The sequence below is a fragment of the Mastacembelus armatus genome, chromosome 22 (genome assembly GCF_900324485.2).
Source record: "Mastacembelus armatus chromosome 22, fMasArm1.2, whole genome shotgun sequence".
NCBI lineage: Eukaryota > Metazoa > Chordata > Actinopteri > Synbranchiformes > Mastacembelidae > Mastacembelus > Mastacembelus armatus.
Window position 1 is genome coordinate 14463082 of NC_046654.1, and position 23906 is coordinate 14486987.

The following is a 23906-nucleotide window of genomic DNA, read 5'->3' on the forward strand; positions in this document are numbered from 1 at the left end:
ATGCTTTCTGATCTGTGTGTCTGTTTTACGGCTCAAGTGTTTTCAGAAGGCATGGTGTTGTTAGATTGCTGCAGGCGAGCTACCGCTGCAGTCCTGTCCATCAGGTTCTCCAGACTGGATCAGTAAACATTAATAAAACCTCCTCCCCTTCAGTTCCAGCTCCTGCCACTGCTCGGCTCGCAGCCATGTAAATGCAGGCCCTACACAAACAGCCTGCAAAGCCCTGTGCAGGCTGGCCCTACAGGCTGCCAACCTGCGGACAGGTGAAGCCACAGCGTGGCCAAGTCTGGCTTGAGGCTGTGTGCACTCTATGAATGATAAAGCCGAGATGTACAGGCAACATTGTGTGGTATTGTTGGTGGAAAAAACAAGATCTGGGATCAAAGTGGCATTGTAATATATAACAGTCTCTGAGGATGAGATTTATAATGAAAAATTACTGTTAGTTTTGTGTTGGCAATAGCGCCTCTGCTTTGGCTCTGAACATTTTACAGCTGATATAATGTGGTTAGGGAGGAATCTGATTATTTTTATGGTCCTAATAATGTCTGAATGGTAGTGGGTGTTGCTGTGCGTGCACCGTGCTGTGACATGACTGATATTAAATACGAGAGTTTCTTTGTCTCCTAAGTGATTTCTATTTTCAGTACGAGTCCTTCAGTTCACTAAACTGGACTGGAAACACATCTCACCCTCACATCTGACAGCTCATTCAAATCAATACAACAAACTGTATAAACATGATGTGCTTCAAAATGCTTATTCTATTTACTCTGATCAGCTGTTTGAAAGTCCTGGTGGAGCTTGGATTTGTATTCCTCACTGGGTAACGGGATTATTGAGATTACAGATAAGCTTTGACAGTTTAAGCCATCTCAGCTAACATTCTTTGTTTCCAGGAGGTTCGACCAAAGGAAGGTTCTAGTTAGTGCATATTGAAATCGTATTCAAATGCATTCTTTTCAGTCAGCCTTTCCAGAAGTTTATTTTCTGTCATTCTACGAATTCGCTTTCAGCACCGTGTAACACGGTTTAATAGAGCTCTAAATTCCTTCTGCACTATATTAAACAGTGTCACTTTATAGCACCCGGTGCCAGTGTAAAAGTAGCACGGCCACCGTGACGCCTCAGCTGGAGCCGTGACATGATGACAGACAGACAGGAGACAACCTTAATGTACAGTTATTTCAAGCTGAGACACTTGCAGATGCACATGAGAATGCATTAATGCACAGGCACACGCTTTGAGTTTTTTTTTTTTTTTTTTTAACAAAAGACAATCAAATTGAAACCATCCATGCACATACACACAGTGTTTATTATTATCTCCTCCCTCACTCCTCTGCAGTCTCTGTTCTCTTTTATACCTCTGCAAATAGCCTGGCAGGGGGGTGATGCCCCCTCTCACTGTGCCCCTCAGCTCCTTCTCTGCCAGCCATATCCGTCCTCATGTAGCACTTGCTACCACTTTCTCTTTGACTGCCGTGGTCTGTGGTAACCTGACTAAATCCTCCCTGTCCCAAGTATCCTGCTCCACCACCAGCTTTTAGAGACCTCTAAGACCCTGCACCCCAGAACCAAGTCATGGTTCAATTTCATGGAGGGAGATCATGAACTTCTACCCATCTCATCTATCTTACCAACATCCTTGAATTCACGCATGTATGTGCATATGACTCCAGGCATCTGCGACTGACTCATCTCAGTAACACTACTCTCCACCTTCCCTCACACCAGCAGCATTAAACCACATGAGAATGTAGCTGCGGCTGAACGGTGGCGCTAACAGCTTTAGCACGCTGAGCCTGTCTGCCAGGTCTAACAGTGGCCGGAGTCTGCCCTGTGTTAAATCAACGAGCCACTTATGTGGTCGGGTAGGTACGACCCCTCTGACCAGTGCTGGGGAAGGGTAGGGGTGAGGGGTGGGTGAGGGAAAGTGCTCCACTGAGCTGAGCCACCTGCGGCTTGGAGACTCACTCAGCTCCTCTTAGTGGTCTCGGGTTATGCCTTAATATGCTTTACAGTTTCCTCTGACTAGGCCCATCCCTGCGCCCCTGCCACACACAAACCTGCACCACTACACTTATGAGGACAATTTAATGTGCTACATTCATTCTTATGAGGCTTACCATAACCACGACATGCCTAACCCCAACATTCACCCAGTCTTAATTCAAATCTTAACCCCAAAACCAAGTCTTAACCCCAAAATAAATCTAGTGGAAACTGAGTTTTTGCACCTGTGATAATGTGAACACTTTTACTAAAGTCTGATAAATACATAGCATGAGCGGATACACACACACACACACACTATCAGACATGCTCACAGTGGTAGATTTGAATCTGTATATTACTCATGCACAGATGCTGACACCCCCACTTTCAGAACCAGGAATATCTGTTTCTGCCTGGGCAATACATTTTAGCAGTAACAACAGCGGTGTGTGTGAACCTGCATGGCTATACACTGTGAGGACCAGTTTGAGTTATAGACCTTGGAAGTGGGAACACTGGTAAAGTGAGAACATTTGCGCCAGTCTGCATTTAGTTCCTATGGTTAAGGTTGCAGGGCAGGGGGCATTAGGTCATTGAGCGCCCCCACAAAGATAGCTGTACAGATGTGTGCGTGGACGCGTGCGAGCGTGTACTCACTGCGCGGTTCCCGGGGTCCATCCACAGTGACTTTGATGGCGCGGTGGTAGGTGGCCACTTGTGGCGGTCCGGTGAACACGGTGATAGTCAGAGTGAAGCTCTTTCCTGCGGCACAGCAACATGTCCGTGAGACTCATGGAAAACAATTTGAATTCAAAAACTGTTCCTTCCCTCTTTGTTTGTAACACTACCTCGTTTGTTCAGTCTCAAAACATCACCGACTTGAGTCCCGCTGCAGCCTTTGAATTATAATTAAAAGAAGAAGCAAAAAAAAAAAAAAGGCCAGGGACCACCTCTTTTGATGGCCTGACTGTGGGTATGATTTCGATTATTGGGAGAATGTGATCCAGATTGTCCGAAAGAGCTTACAGCGATAGTTTATTGTTCAACAAGGCAGGATCTTGCTCCCATCTGCATCAGACTCCGTGCAGGGGGAGGGAGGCTGCATCCTGCAGCGGGTCCGGTGCTTGTCCCCGGCTCTGAGAAAGGCATCTCTTGTTAAAAAAGAGACCGCGTGGGAGGATGAAAAAACACAAACCTCTGGTGGGATAATTGACTACAGAAATGAAAGGTATGGGCTACGTTTAAATCCGGAGATGTGACGCATTTACCATTCAGCAAATCACAATTTTATTATTATTATTATTAGTAGAGGGGAATAAAATGCAAAAGGCCAGAAGAGGCTCTGGAGGGACCTACAGAAATTAGCTGAAGAAATCAGGCTTTTAAACTTCATTTTAGTTCAGAGAATTTATTTAGTCACCCTTTAAAATTTTCTGCATTAATAACCAAACCCTGCAGACAGATTTTTGATGTATGAATTGTATTATTATAATTTTTATTAATATTATTATTACTATTGAAGAATATCTATGATAAGTAAGCTCTGCGTTTTTTGGTAGAGGAAATTGTTTGACAAATTGCCCTGGGACATGAAATGCGAGGTGGTTTGTCATCCATCCCTCAGACTAACACCACTTAGATAATTATTTGTATTCTTTTGGATTAAAAAAATTATAGTGGCATTGCAATTGTGCACCGTGACGCAGGCCAAATGTCTCGGGTGACACACATGAACGTTAAGTGGCAAAGTGTGGGCACTCGCTGTGAATAATTCCACATTTGCAGATTCTATCTTCATAATATCATTTTAGAGCTGACGGAAAATTATCCAAAAGCTATATTTTAAGAAGCATAGGCTGCTGGATCAATTCCCATGTATGTGTGTGTATGTGTCTCTGCGTGCAAGTCTGTGCACGTTATTTGGTGACCTAAATAATTTTTCACATTCAGTAAAAATAATAATATGGTGGTGTCAGTTGGCCTACTGCACTTACACCCAGAAATATAATCCATCATCATTTTTTTTTAAACGCTTTTCCAAATGTTGCTGCATAAAGCACTGCTGCCATTCTCTTACCCTGCGTGTGTGTGTGTGTGCGCGCGTGTGTGTGTGTGTGTGTGTGTGTGTAAGAGAGAGAGAGTCTCAAGTCACCTCGTCCGCTCCTGCCCACGAAACGCAGGTCGTTGAAACGGGCCACTTGGTTCTTCATCACCGCGGAGGCGTTCCTCAGCTCGGCCGAGTAGTTCTCGTCGTTTCCGGCCATCACGGTGACCAGAGTCCCGTCGGGAACATCACCGAGAGCTACGACCTGTGCGCAACGGAGAAGGCGGACGGTCACTCTCGGTCACCAAACCAAATGCACGCAACTGCGCGCGTTAAACCGCATCCGGATCCCATAATATTAAACACAAATATCTTTACAATGTCACCACAATGTCAACAATAAACCGTAAACCAAATTGTATCGCTGGGAGGCTTCCTAAAATAAACACCGTCAGTGTAGCCTGTCAACATTTAAATATCATTTTTCTAAAAATGCATTTCATCATCTGATATTTGACTAGTATTTATTTCCTCTGTGTTCTTTTCGGATCTGATACAAACGTGATTTCAACATAATATTGTCACAGTCTCCAACTGTTTACCTGTAAACATCAAAATAATATATAAAACAGAAAATATAGTCTAATAATAAAAATGACTCCGTATCTATTTACTGAATCCTCTTTGGATTCTGGTCGGTTTAGGATAATATTCCGTACAGTGCCACAAAGCTGCTAAAATTAAAAACATATCTGCACGTTTAAATAATTTTACATCCTGTACAGATCAACAACTTCCAGAGCCTACACCTATTTATATCTGAAAGCAATTAAATGGCCCTCTTTAAAATGTACCTGGGTGGTCTTAAACCAGGTTTTGTCATGCATGTCCCACTGATAGAAAACCACAGTGTGTTATATTAAAAGGAAAATATAATAAAAGGCTCATTAGAAGCCATGTGTCTTGCCTTGAAAGCCACGGGAAGTGTTTTGTTGCACCTCCAGTGAGATGGGAGGACGGAGCAGAGGAAGTTGGGGCTGTCGGTCCGAACCAGCTCGCCTGCGTGGTCCGCCAGGACGTCCACCACGTTCCTGGTGTCCGTTCTTGACCTGAGGGGCCCCGGGGTGGCCATGGCCCCGTTGCCGTCTCCAATCTTACTGCAGGGGAAGGACGTGGAGGGCGGCGTGAACCGTCTGGTGGTGGGCGGCTCTACGGGAATATGCATCACAACAGCTTGGGTCAGTGCCACCTGACTGGGTTGTATCTACAGACCAGGACTCTTTGGAAGAAACCAGTTTTTTTTTTTTTTTTTCCTTTTTCCTCCAGACGCTGCTGGTCTCAGGAGTCCACGGTGTGAGCGCAAAGGATGGAGGCGAGAGCGCACTGAGTCTGAGTAAAGAGAGTCTCGCTACCTTAACAGAAACAACAAACTGATGACTGTGTGCTAGATCAGCTGCATAGGATGTGTCAGCCTGAGGAACATCAGGGTTGCTCTGTCTTTCACTATCTTCAAACACAGCGCGCAGCAATCCAAAGTCTCTCCCAGCGCTCAACTTGTCTTGTACCGCAGTTCCTATCTGTTGTACACTTGATAGGACAGTATCAGCCGCCTGTTTACCATACACCACAAACTACGGGAGCTTTCACGTTGAAATCGCGAATCAGGCAGCTTATTTGCCAATCAGTGATCTTTAGGCACTTATCAGGTAATCCAGTCACGACGCAAAAAGTTAAACAGTCCTCCTGACTGTCTTTCTCGGCTAAAGTTCTCTAAAACATGATCGCGGCTAAGCAGCCAGACTTTACCAGACGCCCCGGACTCGGACGAAAATATCGCAAAACTAAATATTTCAACTCCAAAATATCTAAAGCCTGAAGCTGAAGTATATCAGTGTCCTTTGTGCGTAAAAGTTCTTGAAACTTTGTCCTCGCTGGATCGTCCCTCACGGACCCAAACACACACACAACCACAGAACAACGTTATTGTGGAGTACGAGGAGTTGTCCTGTCGCTCCTGTTGGATTTCCTTTAAAGTTATCCTTCAGCGCAGGGTTATAGGGCGCAAGAGGGAGCCGCGAGGCTGAACGGAGTGCAGAGTGCCGCGATATTATTTTACCCGAGTCATTTTAGCGTTTAGTGGTTGGGAGTGTGGAGATGATTTCCACCAATGAATCTGCTGGGTTGGGCTTTTACAAGACCAATCAAACTCTGCGCTCTCTGCTCCCTGCTGCTTCAGCCCCGCACTGCTGTCACACACGAGCTGAATTATTGATACGTATCTGTGCTTTTCCCCCTGCTCGTGTTTTTGTGTACTTTTCAGACAGACGTGAGCACGATAAAAAGACTTTAGACATATTAACAGGGAACTGCATTTAAAGAAGGATCACACGGGTTAACAGAACTGCATAAAAAAATGAATTTGGACATGAATTGATTTTAAATTGCAGCCTGTCATCTGTTGCTGAGATGAAACCGCCATATAAATATTTTGGATCATAAATCTGATGAAATCCAACATGTACAAAATTGATCCTGCTTATGTGAAAAACAATTTCTGTGTGTTTCAAGACCATGAGTTATTAGTCCTGTAGGGAACGAGCTGAAATTATAATAAGACATAAACTGCTTTATCACACCATCTTCCCTGACCTGTATTTTAGTTGAGGTGTTATAATTTATTTTTAAAAAATCGACTGCAGAGGCCTGTGGCTTCACTCTCATTCATTATAAAGCTGGGATGTGTGTCTGCTTACACCTTCTCTCCAGGTAAATCAGGTTTTCATAAACTGAAATTATGGGCTGAAGACAGATCAGTATCACTTTAATTGACTGAACTGAATTAAATCAGAAAATTAAAGCGAACAGGCAAATGCGTTTTCTCCACATCAAACGCCACAGCAGGGTAATAAGTGTGTGTGCCAGAGGCTGAATTCATTAGTAACTTAAAATGTTGATGGCTACAACAAATGACGGCACACCCTGCAAACCCTCGGCCATGCTGCTTTCTGACACTAGTAGGCGCGTTTGTCTTTTCAATTGCTGTCATCTCAGACAGACTGAGGCAGACATTTCACATCTGCGGAGGAAAGGAAACTTTTATTGGTGCCTTGAGATAGTCGGAAATCTGATTTAATTTCGGCTTTAGTCACATCAGTTTAAAAAATTAGGTTTGTGAGACGTTTTTGTCGTTGGAAGACGCACCGACTGCTTCTACCCACATCTGCATCTGAGTTTTCCCCTAAATCAGAATAACGTCATTATTATTGAGAAATGAAATTATTATAAAAGCACTTACATTTTTTTCGTTTTCATACTTGCGCGTTGAAGCCAGCTGATGGGTTAGAGTGAACATTTTGGTTTCCAAATACAACATTTAGGGATTTTATCGGTTCAGTGTTTTGTGTCTTTCATTGTAAATAAAAACTAATTCTTAAACATCACTTAATATACTTTATATAGGTTCGGCTTCTCTTCTGCTGAGCAATAAAAGTTTATTTCTGATTAGGACAGTGCACATTATTTTGAAAAGTTTGCGAATTGATACAGAAATTAAGACATTTCCTGCAGCTTTAATAAAAGGGAAACTAAAAATGACACAGAATATTATTAAATCATCTATGATTCAAATTAATTTACGCAAACAGGGAACTGTCAATTAAAGACATATTGAAAAAAAAAAAAAACATCTGGATTTTTGTTGAAGCGCGTTTTAAAATGCATTGAGCCAATCCACCAATCGGTGCTTTCATTTAAATAACACATTTTATTTTTACGCGCCTCTGCGCATGTGTGGAGATTCTTAAGTTGTTTACTTGCATCAGAATAAATTGAGTGCAGTTAAGCGGTGTGAGGAGTCATCGAAGCGGCTGCAGATTTTGCACAGAACCAGATCAGAGAGATGGTGAGAAAGAGAGAGAGAGATATGCAGAGGAAGGATTTCAAAACCTAGAAATAAAACAGAGAATTCCTAATTTTGAAAGTGGTCAACTAACCTGTAAATATTAGAGAGTCATTTCACAGTAGCTGTTTATGTGGGATCAAACCTGGCCACAAACCTCACAGTGTCGGTGATGATGTGTATCAACTATGCACTAGACAGATGTTTAAAGAAAATCTACAGAGTTTCTAGACAGTATAACATACCTGTATCTGAATTATCAGCCCTGAGGAACTAAACATTAGTTCTGTAAATCAAATCTACATGAAGGTTTTTCTCTGTGCCTCTTCTCGTTGTTTAGTTTCCACTCCATTTCGACATTTTTTTTTTTTTTTTCCAAGTTACACTTTGAGGTCACAGAAATATTAACCTACAAGCTTGTTTAACACCCTGACACTCCTTGTTTGTGGTTGCTTGTTATTTTCCTGATCTAGGACAGGGGTTCAGTGAGGTGTGGTGCGTCAGGGGGGTTACTGACAAACAGTTTTTAAACATGACAGCATTTAACACAACAGCAATTAGAGCATTCAGAAAAAAAATATAAATTATGAAAATAAAACCATTTCCACCCTCTGAGCTCAGCATGCAAAACAGCAAAGTGCAGGTCCCGAGGGAAACAGCATCTAATGCATGTCAGTTCTGTCTTTTTTGACTTGAAAATGAAGGGGAATCCCAAATCACAGAACTTTATTACACAGTCAAGTCATTCTGTACAACAGCAGCTAAACCACTACAATCCTAACTACATAAAAATCATCTCTGATCAGATCAACTATCATGTGGCCTCTATTTTGAGTAAAGCTCGACTGGGAAGATGACAATGCCAGTGATATTTTAGTCGTCCCCCTGCCCTAGTTCATTATTAATACGTGACCACACGCCCCATCTATACCCTGTTCAGCCCTAATGTGCGCTCTGGGCGCCTGTCACATTTAGACCTCCACATTTCAACATGCACTTTCTACAGTTTCAGCCACACAGGCATTGAGGACAGATCCCGCCGTGCCCCTGAACGATTTTTAATGATTCGGGTGGGTTGAGCCTGAAATCAAGACAGAACTCCTGGAGGATATGTGAAACCCTGGACCCACCTCAAATAGGCCTCAGAGCGTATGACTCTTAACCACTCAAGGATAAAAAGAAAATGGATCTTTTGGATATAAATCAAGAAATCACATCATTGTTTACTGGTGGTTGCTCTGTGAAAACTTCACTATATACACTTGTAACAAAACCAGGTTTCTGTCTTGAAGTGCTCCTTCTCCAGCACCACAGTCTTAACTGTTCTAAATGGGTCATTTATGAAACATTGGAGAAACCAGTTTTGTACAAAATGATGTTGAACTAATCACAAGGCTGCTTGGTGCTCATGCACAGGAGCAGACCCGTTCTCGTCTGTGCGCGTAAAACCAAAGGAAACTCCACTTCAGGTTTCAAGTGTAATGAGTCAGATTGTAAAGACTAATATGAGTATGACCTCCATTAGCAGAGAAACTGGTGGAAGCCTCTGGGTCTGTAAACGTATACCTGACTCCAAATGCCACCCACACTGTTCTCACTGCCACTTAAAAGTCACTTTGAACACAGGGACGGTCTTAGATACGTGGAGTTCCCTTTAAATGGAGTTCATTTTTTATATGATCTATTAGCCTGTGTAAACTCCCGGGCTATTTTCAGACATGCACACATAAGCCCTTGGATGGGTAGCTATTCATTTGGAAAAGGGGGCTATGGGGGCAATTACAAATAGTTTGAGGTTCGGCGATGACATAAGACAAAGATTTCTATCTTTAGAGGAGCTGTGGCGGTCACACATTTCTGTACATTCACAAATTACAGGGCAAGCTTTGGCCCTCAACCCACCGAATGCATTCCTTCCGAAAAGTGTCTGCTCGGATTTCAGCCGGGGGTTTCTGCTCAGTGGAAATATGAGTGTTCTGAATGGACGACTTCTATGAAATGGAGTTTTATTCCTCTCGGATTAAATTAGCTCTACTTTGGGGCTCGGGGTATTTTTTTGTATGAGTGATGAATTCTGTGGTGGCTGTGGAACGCCGGGCTTGTTTACCCTTCCCTCCCTTTTTCTGAAACGAAGCTCACTATGAAATGGACTTTTTCTGCTTGATATGACAAGAGTGTCTGTGATTAGACTCCCAAGCATGATGTAAGTCACCAAAGCCATTTGTGCCAGTCCCCTCAAAGCCAAATCATATTCTACCGTCAGAGTGTTTATATACACAAGTATATGGAGAAACGTTTAAACAACAGTGAGTGGGTACCGACTGTTTGGGTTTTGGGCTCTTGCTGCTCTGATGGCTGATTCTCTCTCAAATTTTGATTACATAATGTGTCAGCACATCACAATTGGTGGTCATTTTTGTCCATTTTGATGTTCAGACAAGAAAATAGGAAACACATTGAACAATTTTGATCACACAGATTCATATTTTATTTTTTTTTCCTCCACCAAGGCTGTCTGTGTTAGCTTTAAAGATCACTGGAATCCATCTGTATACTCACTCGTTTAGCTCTTAATTACACTAAAAAAAAACAACTTATTTTCATTTTAATTTCTGTAGTCGTCTCCCATAGTTCGCTGATATATGATGATATATGTTCTGTAACTCATGATGAGACTGTCAGGCCCCAATTTCATATCCTTGAAGGCTTTTAGAGTATACATTATCCTAAAAATGATGAAGAGGATGGTGACATTTCCAAACCCAGCAGCTAATTACTATGTAAGTGTGATAAACTCAGATGCAGCAGTCACCAGAAGAGACAATGAGCACATCCATCTCATGCATCTTTAATACTCTGCTTACATTTTATGAAATTGCAGAACGGAGCCAAGGGCTTATTAAGTCCTGTGAATCAATTGAGCAGCATAATGGCTGTTGGGGGACAACTCCAACTATGTTTTTTATTTCTGTCTGCTGAATGTAAGTGGGCTTCTTAAAGACGTTCATTCACTGTCAAACATACTAAACATGCATTTCTCTGTGTGACACGTTCATACTGAAGTTTTTGGTAGTGGAGTTATTGTGATAACTCAGTCACACTAACTGAGTACAATTATAAGGTACTTACTGTACTTCCATTATTATTTTGCAGTTTGACTTCATATATATATAGATATATATATTGTACTCCACTACATTTATTTAACAGCTATAGCTCTTAGCTACTTTTCAGATGCATATTTTCCATAAAAAATACAATATGTTTATAAACTATAATGCAGCATTAAATACTATTAAAGATTATACTTTTATGTTTATGAGTTTAAATGTCTTATTATTAGCAGTTTCACCAAATAGTTTCCCTCTAAACATTTCAGATGGTTTTTATGAATATAATTGTTCAAGGCCAAAGGAAATTAAAGAAAATACAGTATTTGAGAAAAGTAAAATATTCTGTAAACTAGAATCAGCTTGCAGACTTTTTTGTCTCTGCTACTGGCACAGTACATTTTACTCTTTACTATTATTGTTGAATCATCATTATTGTGCCTACAGCGGTAAAAACTGCTGCACTTGTGATGCAGTATTTTGACATTGTGAGAAAAGGATCTGAGTTCTTCTTTCACTGTCCTATATGGGACACCCGCTAATCAGACTTGGTGTCTGCTCCAAAGATTGCATGGCCAAACATACCTGTGTTTTTAATACCAAACAAATCAGTAACCCCACAACTCATGAGACACTCTGGAGGTTTTGCTGTGATCAGGGTCAGGCCCCCTCCCTGTCCTTTCAATGGCACACACCACACCCGAGGCAGGCACAGGGCAACTCGCCGTAAACCCTGATGTCACGGTCGCTCCACCCTCACATCATCCGTCGGGTACACTCACCCAACGATGACAGTCAACAGACTGTGATGTGGTTCGCAGGCCTGTTTATTCTTTGGAAACCCACTAAAAGTAGCATTGGATGGTAGGCTCACCAAAAGGCCCAGTGCTATAATAGGAGCACTTTGGGTTGAGTTTTGATCTGGTGGGTTTGTAAATAGGGCCCTGCCTTTCTGTGGGGCACCACTTTTGGCCTTTATTGTTTAGTGTGACCTGAAGGGAGCTTTTTGATATTCAGGGTGATTTGTAATCTGAAACAAAATGCTCAGTCCAAAATTGATATGACTTATGACGTTTTGGGTTCTGTACTACATGAAGACATCACTGTATGCTTTTCATAATGTTGCTGACAGACAAAGGCCAACCAATTGTATCCTGCTCTACTTTTCCTCATCTTATTGTAGGACAGATTGTATTTTTTTTTTTTTCAGGGTCTTTATTTACCCCTGAAAGTCAATGTAACTTTTAAATCTAAATGAGTCCCATAAATACGTCAACTCCCCCATTTTTTTCAGTTGTGGTTTTTAGTGTGAGCTATAATCATTTCTCATCTTTCTTTGTCTCTACGTCTGTCTATTTGTGTGTAACAACACACACACAAATCCACATACACACACAAATGCAGAGTGTTTCTCTTTTTCTGGCGAGAGCTTCTGATGCAAGGACGGCAATCTGTAATCTGTAGTAATTGCATGTTGCAGAAAAACATTTTTCCGCTGTGGTAATCGCTGCAATATGTGCAGTTGCATTGCCAAAGTGACAGCACCCCCACCCCCTACAGACACACATATACACACACAGACGCATACACACACAAGAGTATCCTGACTCACTCTGACTTTCCCATATGTGTCCAACAAAAAGTTTGTAGACGGCTCCTCAGGATGGCCGAGGGACAAAGACAGACAGACAAACAACTGGAGTATTGTGACAAACTTGTGACTAGTAAACACACACACACACACACACACACACACACCTGTGGCGCTGTCATGCTGCATTCACCTTCTGCAAAAGATTTACAGTTCCTGCCAGTGACAGTTTAACTGTCAAGCAGCCCCGGTGCCAGAGCTCTGCCAGAGCCCAGCTGCCACACACGGATCAGGAAATGAATCTTTTCAATTCACTCTCCCTGCTCCGTTTGAACAGCTATCGCACAGGGCAAGCAGCTGATGAAATCACACTGAGCATATCTACTACTAATCCCCTCATGTTGCTTGTAAATATGTCTTGGAGAATTGAGTCCCTCCTGGTTAGTGGGAGTTGTAGCCACATTAAATGCAGGGATTGTAGTGACAGTCCGAACCTTTGATGCAAATTCATCAAACCATTGTTTACCGTTTCACCACTGTGACACCAGCATCTACTCTACTCTGTTGGACTGTGGCTCAGGTTTATGAGGTCATCACCAGCGGGAGACTGAGGGCAAATTGTAGTGTGTGTTCAAGAAGACAGCACATTTTACCGGCTCTTCTCACTGGCTCAGCAAATATTCTCTCTTTCCCTCTCTTCCTCTATCTCTCTCTCTCTCTGTGTCATTACAGCTCAGCAGCGCCGCACATTTATGATATCATTAGCCAATGCGTCATCACCCCTTTACTCCAGAGAGCCCCAAAATATGTTAGCCCATTTGGACTCTGACTTTGCACTTGTAAACGTGCAACAAGCACATACACACACACACACACACACCTAGAATCAGTGTAAGTAATGCTCAGAGACATTTATAGATACACAGCACAGACACTAAGATTGCAACCAGACTGTGTGTGCAAACCTTTTCCTCTCTGGGCTGCTACTCTGACTGCTGAAGCCATCCAACCTCCCAGCAGTTGAACTTCCCTGTGTCTCTAATGGAGTCTCTCTGTCAGATCAAACAGCTCCCACTGACGAGGAGAGGAGACAGATCGCAAGTGCTGGAAGCCGTTCAGTCTGACAGCCCGAACACGTTTGACTGGCAACGCAGCCTGTGTGTACTCTTCCATCGCTAGAGATCCCACACAAATATAGTAGCGCCACCAGAGAGGGGAAGAGGGGGTGAAGGGGGGGGGGGTAAGGGAGCATGAGCTTGTGGCTCAGAAAATAAGTTGTGAGGCGTCCTCTCTTACAGAGGCATAGCCCCATGGCTCAGTCTTTTCTCAAAATGAAATCGCATGTGAGCTGAATATTAGGAAGTGCACATGGCTTCCAGCAACCACCAAGCCATTATAGCAGAGCCTGTAAACCACATTTTCACCAGCAGACAATGTCCCTTTGTGCTTGTTGTGTGGCTGTCCCCTCCCAAAGAGAAGCCCTGCATATTTAAAAACTGTAGAGATTACAGTGAAGATGTGAGGAAAAATGATGAAGAGGAAGTGTCAGTTTTAGATCTCTGGTTAATTAGTGGCAGTCATGTCAGGAGGGGAGAGCAGGACAGTCTGCCCTCATTTAGCCCCGTGGCAAGGGGGACTTTTGATGTGGTTACACATGGAATGCTGTTGTTCATTCCTTCCTGCAACAAAAGCCACATGTTTTTATTTTTTGAGACAAGGTCCCTGTTACTTCGAACTGTGAAGGAACACAGTGAAGTATGTCATGTACGAAATGAATGGCATAAACGTTAACCATCAAAACGCACTGGGCGAAATGTATTGTTCTTAGTATTCTTTGTGTATTCACATTCAAATGACAAATCTCCTTAGTCATCCCTGTCGTCTGTGCGTGTTTACCACTACACACACACATTCAAACATCGCCTTATGTGAACGCGCACAAATACACACCATACACACCATACACACCCCTTTTCCAACTTTTCAACTATTGTGATTGCTGTTTCTCCCTTTTAACTCCTTTCATCACTGTTAAAGGACTCGTTCAACAGGGGTCATTCCAGGTTCTGTCACACTCATTCAAGTGCAAATGGACTTCAAAGGGCCCCAAAATATTGAATTTGCATCTATTTCCCTCTTCAGAGGGGTTCAGCCTCTCGAGCACCATCTGACTCACCACAGAATACAACCAGAATTTAGCAGGAAGCCAGCGCTGGTTTCCCGACAAGTGTCCATGCCACTTTCCTCTGCAGACGTGAGACAACTTTTGGAAAGTACTCAGCTGGCCCTTGGGGCTTTTCATCGTAAGGAAACAAGGGTGTGGCAAGTCTAAACCTGAAAGCCAAGGAGCTCAGGAGAGCATTTAGACACAGAACACGTTCCTTTCTTTAAATCAGGTCTTTTGCAAATTAAGTGATTACTGTCAATCATTCCAATTGATTACAAATTAAATCAAAAGAAAATGATCTCCAAGTGTCACTGAGCCTCTCTGCAGCGACAAGTCACTGCATTGCATGCAAGCCTATTCTGTGCTTTGGGCTTGGCTCCCAGTTTTAGATTAAGCAAACCTAATTGGAGACTAAAACTCATTTTCAATGGAGTCCCATTCAAATCATTACTTTAGTCATGGACTTGGACTTAAGTGAAGTCCAGGAAACCACCCATGTGCCTGAAATGACTGAATGTTTCCTCTCATCGTCTGCATTGCTAATCAGTAGTGGCATTGCCCATGTACACTTAGCACCCTGGCCATATGGAGCTAGCATAGCAAGGCAGGACTTTCCCCTCTTTGACTCAGTGCCTGAGGCGTCCATTGAGGCTTTGCTGTAACTCCACACTAATCCTCTGATTGCTGTGTTTAGGCCCAGCACGTAGCTGCTCCACGTCAAGGAGGCCGCGGCTAACGACAAGCTAATGACACAACGTTGACAAGGAGCGTTTGTAAACCCAATCAGAAGCCTGAAGTCTGGCTGCCTGGTGATTAGGTTAATCAAACTCTGTACTGACTGAATGACTGGCTCGCTGTCTGCTTCTTCTGTCATCACACTGATTAAAGGGGAAAAGTTGTGTGCAGGTCCGTCAGGCACTTCTGACAAACGTCTTTCTGCCAGGTTGGCAGTGCTGGCACAGCTCGTTGTTATGTTAAACAGAGACCTGAGGAGGCAGCTTAGCTTCACTGTTGTTGTTGTTTTGTTTTTGTTGCTTTAACACACACAATGTGTAAGGGTGTTTTTTGGTTCACGTTTCCCCTAATTGCTGTAATGGCTATGCAGTCACAATTCACACCAAGTTTCAAAATTCAACCAATGTTCTTCGCAGAAGTTTGAGCGTCCCTTTCTGGGTCACACCGAGACTCTGTGGAGAATAAATTTAACAAGGTTGTATCTCACAGAAAAAGCACACTGGTTAGAATCTCACAGTCCTGTCAGTGCAAGAGTAACCACAGTACACAGTAGTCAGTTAAATATTTTTTTAAGCATGAGACACAAATTGGCACTTTATAAAATCAAGAAAGCACTCACTGATATTTTTCAGTTAAGTCTGCTGTTTAGTCACCATGTGGGTAATTCTGCTGGACTAAGGCATCAGGAGACCATATGTTAGTCCTGACCAGCTATTACAGTGAGGTCAGACAGCATTTAGAGGGGGAAAACGTCACGGTCATCATGTTGACATGCACTTCTCCTCTCTGACTCAGCACAGGGAAAAATTCAGACAGTGGACATGTGTGTGTATGTGTGTGTGTGTGTGTGTGTGTGTGTGGGTGTGTGTGTGAAAGAGAGTGTGTGTGTCTGTGCATTCAGCCTATATGTGCCAGCAACAGTTTGTGCGCGTATGCCATAGCATCCCCTGTGCGTTTGTGCTCGTGACGGCTGCGTCTGCGACCGTGAGAACGGCATTTGCAGCAGACAGAGTGACCTCACCAGACAGACTATGGAGAAGAGATGGAGGGGCCACTTCTGCTGCACAGCTGAGGGGGAATCCCTGGCATGGTGTTTCCTTCTGAGCCAATACAGAAGTGAGCAGCTGTAGAGAAAGTACAGGCTCGCTAAAGTTTACTTTAGAGCATAAATACCAGAATACAGGGATGAGTCTGATCAATTGTTAAATTCTTTAATGCAAAGGTTAGAAACCTAAATTTAGAAATAATTAGTAATATAAATATGGGCAGGTATTTAAACTGAAAGTAGACATTTAATTCATTATGAATATTCATTTTAATTTCATAATTAAAAGAGTTGTTAAATATTATGGGAAATATGCTTGTTTGGGACGAAAAACCGAACTGTAAACCAGTTTTTGGTTTTCCAGAGGGTTGTGTATAAAACTACTTGACCAAAGTTGCTTTTCCTTCTTACTGAAATGTCGGCCTGTTTGTTCGATTACCTTTTAGTCCAACAATATCACGAAATGCTTGGATATGCATCCTCCCTCTCAGTGTTGAGTAGAAAAGCACAATTAGGTGGCCCATTACCGATGCAGTTAGCAGCGATGTCAGTTATTTGAGAACTAGTCCAAGACAAAATCTCAAATCCCGTTTTTGAAATGCTGTCTGCACAAAAATCAATTTCTTGAGGTTAAAGTTAGATTTGAGGGGAGGAAAGCGGCAACCCGAAAACATGTTTTATTACAGCAATGACAATTAACTGTATGTAAACAAGTTGAGAAAAAAAAAATCTGGGAAAATAGAGGAAAATACAGAATCTAAAAACATTTCATAGCCTGCAGCCTCTCACATCCTATCATTATCTGCATTTTCCCCTCACCATAATTAAGTTTTTTTCTTTATTGCTTATGGGAAGAGGGATAGACTATAAGGATGTTTTGAGCATGATTAAAGTTGCTCATAATGAAGTGAAGATTCAGTCTAGAGGATGGATTTTTTTTTTTTTTTGTGAAAAACATTCCTCGTAATCCTTTGATGGTGACAGAACGAGTTCCTCCGGGCCTCAGATCTTTGCTAAACTTTCACACATGATAAAATAAAACCCTTCACTCCTCCTGTGTTCCATCTTATACACACAAGAGTTACTGTCTGCTGATATGTTTCTGAACATGTGGGATCGCCATAGGTTTGAGTCATTTTATGTGCTGCAGACCAGACCCGTGCCCACCCATTAAAGTAATTTGTGGGTTAGAATGCAACTGTAATGTTAAAAACAAAAGTGCACAGCAATCGACGTTGTGCTTAGTCACAGGTCGTTTTTGCTTTTGTTTCTTATTGCAGCAGAAAGGATGCTGTTGACAAGATCAGGGAGAGGTCTAAACAATAGGTCTTCTTCATCTGAGTCAAACTCCGGTCACAGCTCTCTAATTGTAGCAAATGTTTTATTCCAGGTTTTACTTTGAATTGTTTATGTTATTTCAAGCTATGCCAGAAAATTCTTTTTACCAGCGTAATTGCTGCATAAGTGTGGGTTAATAATACATAAATTAGCTTACAATAATATGTGTGTGTGTGTGTGTGTGTTTTTTTTTCTCTACAGTCCCAACCTCACCATGTAATAAGCTGTGGGGCTGGCCTGTGGTTTAGGGCGTAGGTTTAAAACAAAATTAAGAAACAGAAAATTGCGAGAAAAGCTTTTCCTTAATTTAGTCGTCCAGGATGAATGAGATCATGACGAGTCTAATAGCAGTGGATTTAATAATTTTAGCCTAAGGGTTTATATGAAAATTCAGGTTGTAAGTGAAACATATTAACCATAAAGACATGACTCATAGAAATAGAAGAGACTCATCCGGTATTGGCTTTATATTTAAAAAAAAACAAAAAAAAAACAATAAAGATTTTTATATTGTGAACATTTCCAGCTCATTATCCAATTATACAAGCATTTTCAAAGTCTGCATATTCTCCCGCCAACATTTAGCTCGTTACTGTTTTTTTTTTTTTCTAGACATTATGAATTTCTTCATATGTCCCTCATAGCAGTTATTTTCAAACACCACTCTGCCCCCCTTTTTTGGTTTCATCTAAAGATGACCTCAGTGAATGTGTTGAACATACATCCCCAGAGTTCACTGCTCTCACAGCTGCCATGCACAATCAGATCACAGAGTTTAACACGCAGACTAACTCTGGGTGAACTGCGCTAAAGGGGGCTGAGATGTGGAGCCGAGTATTCTTCCTGCCTGCTTGGCCCGACACCAGCCTCAGATCACATTCGCTTCACACACCTCCAGTTTACTTTCCAGCAGAGTTACAGAAACATCCTCCCCTTCAGGAAGGTTTGTTGATACAAGTTTCTCAACCTTTTTTTTTTTTTCCAGTCAGACCAAACCTTTACAACATAAATCCATATTATCAGATTGGCTGCAAAGAATCTGGCCCACGTGGTTGCTTTCCGACCACCAGAAAATTGTATTTGCTACTACACTTAGTGCGACTTTAACCTTGACCAACACAACGCCAAGCTCGGTGGTTTGAGCCAAAAGTGAGTAAGGATGGAGGCAGGTTTGGGATTATTTGACCACATAATCAACACACCGCTCTGCATACTCTACCTGGAAGCTATCTCACCAGCAACCCCTGAAAGTGCTCCCCGTAAAGTCGTGTTGACAGATGGTGAAAACAGCAAAGCGGACCAAAAAGTAAATAAGTACCTCCAATAACGTTTACAGCCCTAATCAAATCCAGAGCCTTTCTTCTATCCAATATGCCTTCAGAGTTTTATAAATAGATATTATACTCGGGTAAATTGGAGACAGGATTTCTCTGCTCTGTGGCTGCCATGCGTTTTTTATTATTTGCTTTCACTTATTGATTCACTTATTGAATATTGAAACTCTCAATATCTGGTTACAGAATTCAGCCCGCTCAGCCAGTCTGCATGTTTTGGCGTCACTCAGGGGCCTCACACTCAGCAGGATTTTGAATGGGCTTCAATCAAGCATGTTCATTTAAGAGAGACGAAAAAAATCTCCACCATATGACTTTGTTATTAATAAATCCAGCAGAGGCCAGGCATGTGTTCTGTGACATTTATCATCTTTTTCTTTGTTGAGCTACTGTATAGCACCCTTTTATTTGTCAGTGCTTCTGAGCTTGATGTTCATTGAGTTTTCTCCCTCTGTGGATGATTCATTTTAGCACTGCATGTGTTTAACTGTATATTTCTCACACTGTCTCTCAGGCTTTTCCCTCCATAACACTTGTCGAACAAACCAGACCACCTCCCAGAGTCCTCCAAAATAATCCAGCTACAACTGTGGTGAGGCAGGATGCATTTCTCAACACACAAGCCCTGACTTCCATTCATGCAGCGCAATAAGCCAAACATATAAAACCATTCCCACCCTAATAAACCGAGGCTTTTTTCTCTGCCACAAAAGGAACTGGCTCCCAAGAGTGTAACATTTAAAAAAAAAAAAAAAAAAAAAAAAAGACCCCTGTGTAAAACAGCCTGCAGGGAACATGGCGGCCCTTCCAAGTGGAGGGAAATGCGGTGACAGAAACTAAGCCAAAGATATGACCCACCACACAGCCTGAACCACAGCTGTTATAAACCAGGTACACCACCTGATTCAAACACTGCCAATATGTCAGGACTTGGAAAGTTAGTAGGAGGAAAGTCCGGTGCTTTTTTTTTTATGCCTATGGGTTTTTTTTTTCTTTTTAAGTGTTTAAGTGTCTCACAAACTCTCCTTAATGCTGCTTTCTTATTAAATAGTGGTGCCTCTGTGTAAGGGGTAACAGGTGTAGCCTCATTGTGGTTATTATCAGTGAACTGCAGCAGTAGAGTCTGCATCAGATTAACGCCCGGCACACAAACTCTCCATCTTACCTTCTTTCACAACTAACTGTCAAACTATTAGAAATTTCTTAGCTGAGTTAGACGCCATGAGAACGACAGCTGCTCTGGGTATTCGCTTTGTGACTTGGTGTGCATGTTGTCTGTGTGTGTGTGTGTGTGTGTGTGTGTGTGTATGTGTGTGTGTGTGCGACTGAGGTTTCTGAGGTGAGGCGTCCTCTTGCTTCTCACGCGAAGTGCATCTGATGTTGCACATCACATGCTTACATGTGTTCTCTGTCTGCACTGTGAGATAGGCTTAAATGTGTACAGGTACAATTATATCTCCTACAGATAAAGTATCACTGATACTGTTTGCATTGTGTTGATCTATTTAGGAAAGTGCTGCTGTCTGTTAGTGTCTTTATCTCAAATGAAACAACAAGTCAGCATCACATCAAAGAATGTTAGAGATCTAAATCTTCTTCTTTTGTGTTTAGAAAAGGGATTTTTTTTTTTTTAACAGCAGTTTTTCTTGACTTCTGAAAAGATGAATCCATTATTTCCATAAGCTTCATGTTGCACTGCGTTAAAATCCGGGAAGCCAGACATTTAACAGTCTCCTTGATTTTCTGTAACCAGTCCTCTTAATTTCAGTTTGATTTGAGTCTAAAAAGAGAATCTTTGCCAAATTGCTTTGCCTGTGTAATGCAAGTTGTTAAACTAACCACTGGGGTATTTTGCTTACATGAGGTAGTCCTGATTTGAAATGTTTTCAGATTGAACTGGAGGATTTAATGACTCTTAGTCTTTGTTCTCTCGCAGTTTGGTTTCAGTCTCCTGACAGAAGAAATTGTAAAAGGATATTGCATATTCTCTAATGTTTTCCAATGGATGATTACAGCTTTATATGCTTCTCTCTCTTTCCCCTCTTGACCTATTGTCTCACATCCCATCTCTGGTTGAGTTCAAAATCAAAATCAGGCAGCCAGAAAGCACACTGTGTTAGAGGTTAAAATGTCTCACAACCCTGATAGATAGCATGCATGAAACCTGAAGTCGGTGACATTGTGATCTGTAAACAATGAGGAGATAAAGGGATGCAGATCCAGCGGTTATAGCAAAGAAATGAAGAGAAAGGCCTGAACCTTGTCAGGAGGAAACTATAAATGCCTGGGTGTCTGTAGAAGCAGTGAGAACATTGGAACATCATCCCCTGTCACTGCGGTTCCACTGAGGATATCAGAGGATTGTTCTCATGTGAGACACAGATGTACTATATATGTGTGTGTGTGTGTGTGTGTGTTGGACTGTCTGTGCCTGACTGTGTGTGAGAGGCTCCAGAGATTTTAAGATATACTCTGCAAACAATTAGGAGTTGGTAGTGCTTCTCCTGAGGCTGTCTCTAATTAACCCTGCAATGAGGCCTTAATTGGGAAGGAGATTTCGTTTTTTTCTGCTGCCTTTCAGTGGCTGTCTAAGTGGTTATGTGAGGAACAGTGGAAACAACTGAGTCCCCCGGCCACCATCAGATTAACAACTTCTCTGTCAGAACAAACTACTTTATGTCTGTCTTTATCGTCACTTACAGGAATAAACTCAACAGGCGTTCACATTAAAATCAGGTAAAACTTTCAGACTTCTCGTATGCTCAAGAGCTTCGCTACTTGCAAGTAAAAGCCGCTTGATTGGAATTGCCATGACAACAAATGGCTTCTTCATTGAGGCTAGCGTTTAGCGTCGCCAAGTATAGTGCACTCACCTCACCACACAGACCAAAAGTACCTCCTGGAAGTAAGGCAGAGAGAGCCTAATATGTTTTTTCTCTTTGCTCTTTTATTGTATTGCCGTGTTCCAGTAAAGGGCCCAGTCACATGGAGCCTCTGAGATCGTATTCTCACAGAGAGAGTGCCGACTTTCACTTGATAATGAATGTCTGTGGTGAGAATCCCATTATGGCGCCAATCCATCAACCCTACAGAAGACACGGGAGCCTTTAAAGGCCATATCAGTCAACTGAGGCCATATCAGTCAACTGAGGGCTTCTGTGCAAATCCAAGCCTTCTTCTCTAAACCTACCATTCACACACTACAAGTACGCAGCTCTCACTTTCAAACATGTCAGTGTCTACGCTTGTGAAATGTCAAAAGAAACAAGATGTCAAGATGTCATGCATAACTCATGTGGGGGGGTGTGTGTGGAGTGGAGCGGGAGGGAGGGGGTCAGCACTCACCTCTAAGTAGACTGCTGCTGTAGTTGGAGAAGGAGTCAAAGATGCTGTTGGATGCCATGACAGGGAAACCAGGACGTCGTGGAGCCCTCGCTGCAGTCGATCGCCACCGACCTTGCACAGAAAAAAAAAAACAGAGTTGACACGCAGAAACCAAAGAGTACGGGGGAGAGAAGAGAGAGAGAAGGGGAGCATGAGAAGACAAAACTCCTGGAGCTCTGAGTGCATTTGCAACCAAGAATCTAGGGTTTGTGACTACCACAGGAATCCCAAGCCACAAGCCTGCAGAGAGAGCAGCAGCATGTGTTAGCAGCAGCACCAAGAGACGTTTGAGAGAGAAGTGGGGAGAAGAGGGTCAGAGTGAGAAACAGAAAGAGAATATAGAAGATAGAGAAGCAGTTTAAACAGAGGCAACCAGAAAGTGTGTGTCCCTCCGGGCGTCAGGTTGAACTCACCAGGACTGGTGACTGGGGAGGGGGGGGGGCTACCTATCAGAGCCCAGGTGGCAGGTTGGCGTAGAGAGCTGGGTTTGTGGTCCTCTGTCACACTGCGATTTGAGGGTCTCAGGTTGGCCTAATAGCGTAGTCTGTGTCTTTGTTTCTCTTCACGGTGGTGGTGGCCTGACTGGAGCGTCAGTGCTAGTAAAAGGCTAAAAGCCACAGTCTATCTGCATCCTCCTCGCCATCCTCCACACAGAGACACACACACACACTCCCCTCTGTGAGTGGTGGAGCCCACGTCACATGTCACGTGAGGTCACTGGGCCTCTCCCTCCCACCCTCCCTCCCCTCTTCTCCTATCATCTTTGCTTTTTCTCTGGTTTCTCTGGTTGTCGTTTTCTTTTTTCTTTTTTTTTTTTTGTACTTTCCATGCTTCTCCTCCTCTGCCTCGCCATCTTCACTCTCACTTTTCGGTCCAAGTTTTGGAAACACTCTATTTTCTTTTGCGTTCAAACCAGGCAGAGGCCTGCGCCGCTGTGGCTCGCTGAGGTTTACAGAGAGTACTGAAACCACTGCAGAAGAACTGGAGAGGCATTAAAATCTATTAAACCAAACACAGGCGAGCGAGAAAGACCGAAGCCAATGAGATGAAGAGAAAGAGAAAATGAGAGATAACTGTGGCTTTGTCACACTGCTGAGACAGGAAAGTGCTGTGCCTCTAACTGCTGAACAACAATCAGCATGTTCTTCTTGACTCTGTGTGTATATGTCTTGTGCTAGTTGTATGTTTGTCTGACTCACAGCACATCTGTGTTTGTAAGAACCGGTGGTTTTGGGCCTACAAAACCTCCACCCTCACTTACC

At 42.6% G+C, this 23906-nt stretch overlaps 1 protein-coding gene across 3 annotated transcripts in view; it reads right to left on the reverse strand.

Annotated features, from left to right (window-relative positions):
• Positions 1 to 23251, reverse strand: part of runx3 (RUNX family transcription factor 3) — a 47526-nt gene extending 24275 nt beyond the window's left edge. Inside the window, exons 1-5 of one of the 3 annotated variants that reach the window (XM_026309097.2) lie at positions 23058 to 23251; positions 22606 to 22716; positions 5010 to 5251; positions 4151 to 4307; positions 2656 to 2760 (exon numbers count right to left, since the gene is read on the reverse strand). In XM_026309097.2, coding sequence (XP_026164882.1) covers positions 2656 to 2760; positions 4151 to 4307; positions 5010 to 5251; positions 22606 to 22663 — 562 coding nt within the window. In that variant the 5' untranslated portion in view covers positions 22664 to 22716; positions 23058 to 23251. Of the gene's footprint in view, positions 1 to 2655; positions 2761 to 4150; positions 4308 to 5009; positions 5252 to 13606; positions 13755 to 22605; positions 22717 to 23057 lie in introns of those variants that run through there. The other 2 variants (XM_026309080.2, XM_026309088.2) reach the window with 2 other exon arrangements.
• Between the last annotated feature and the right edge of the window lie 655 nt (positions 23252 to 23906).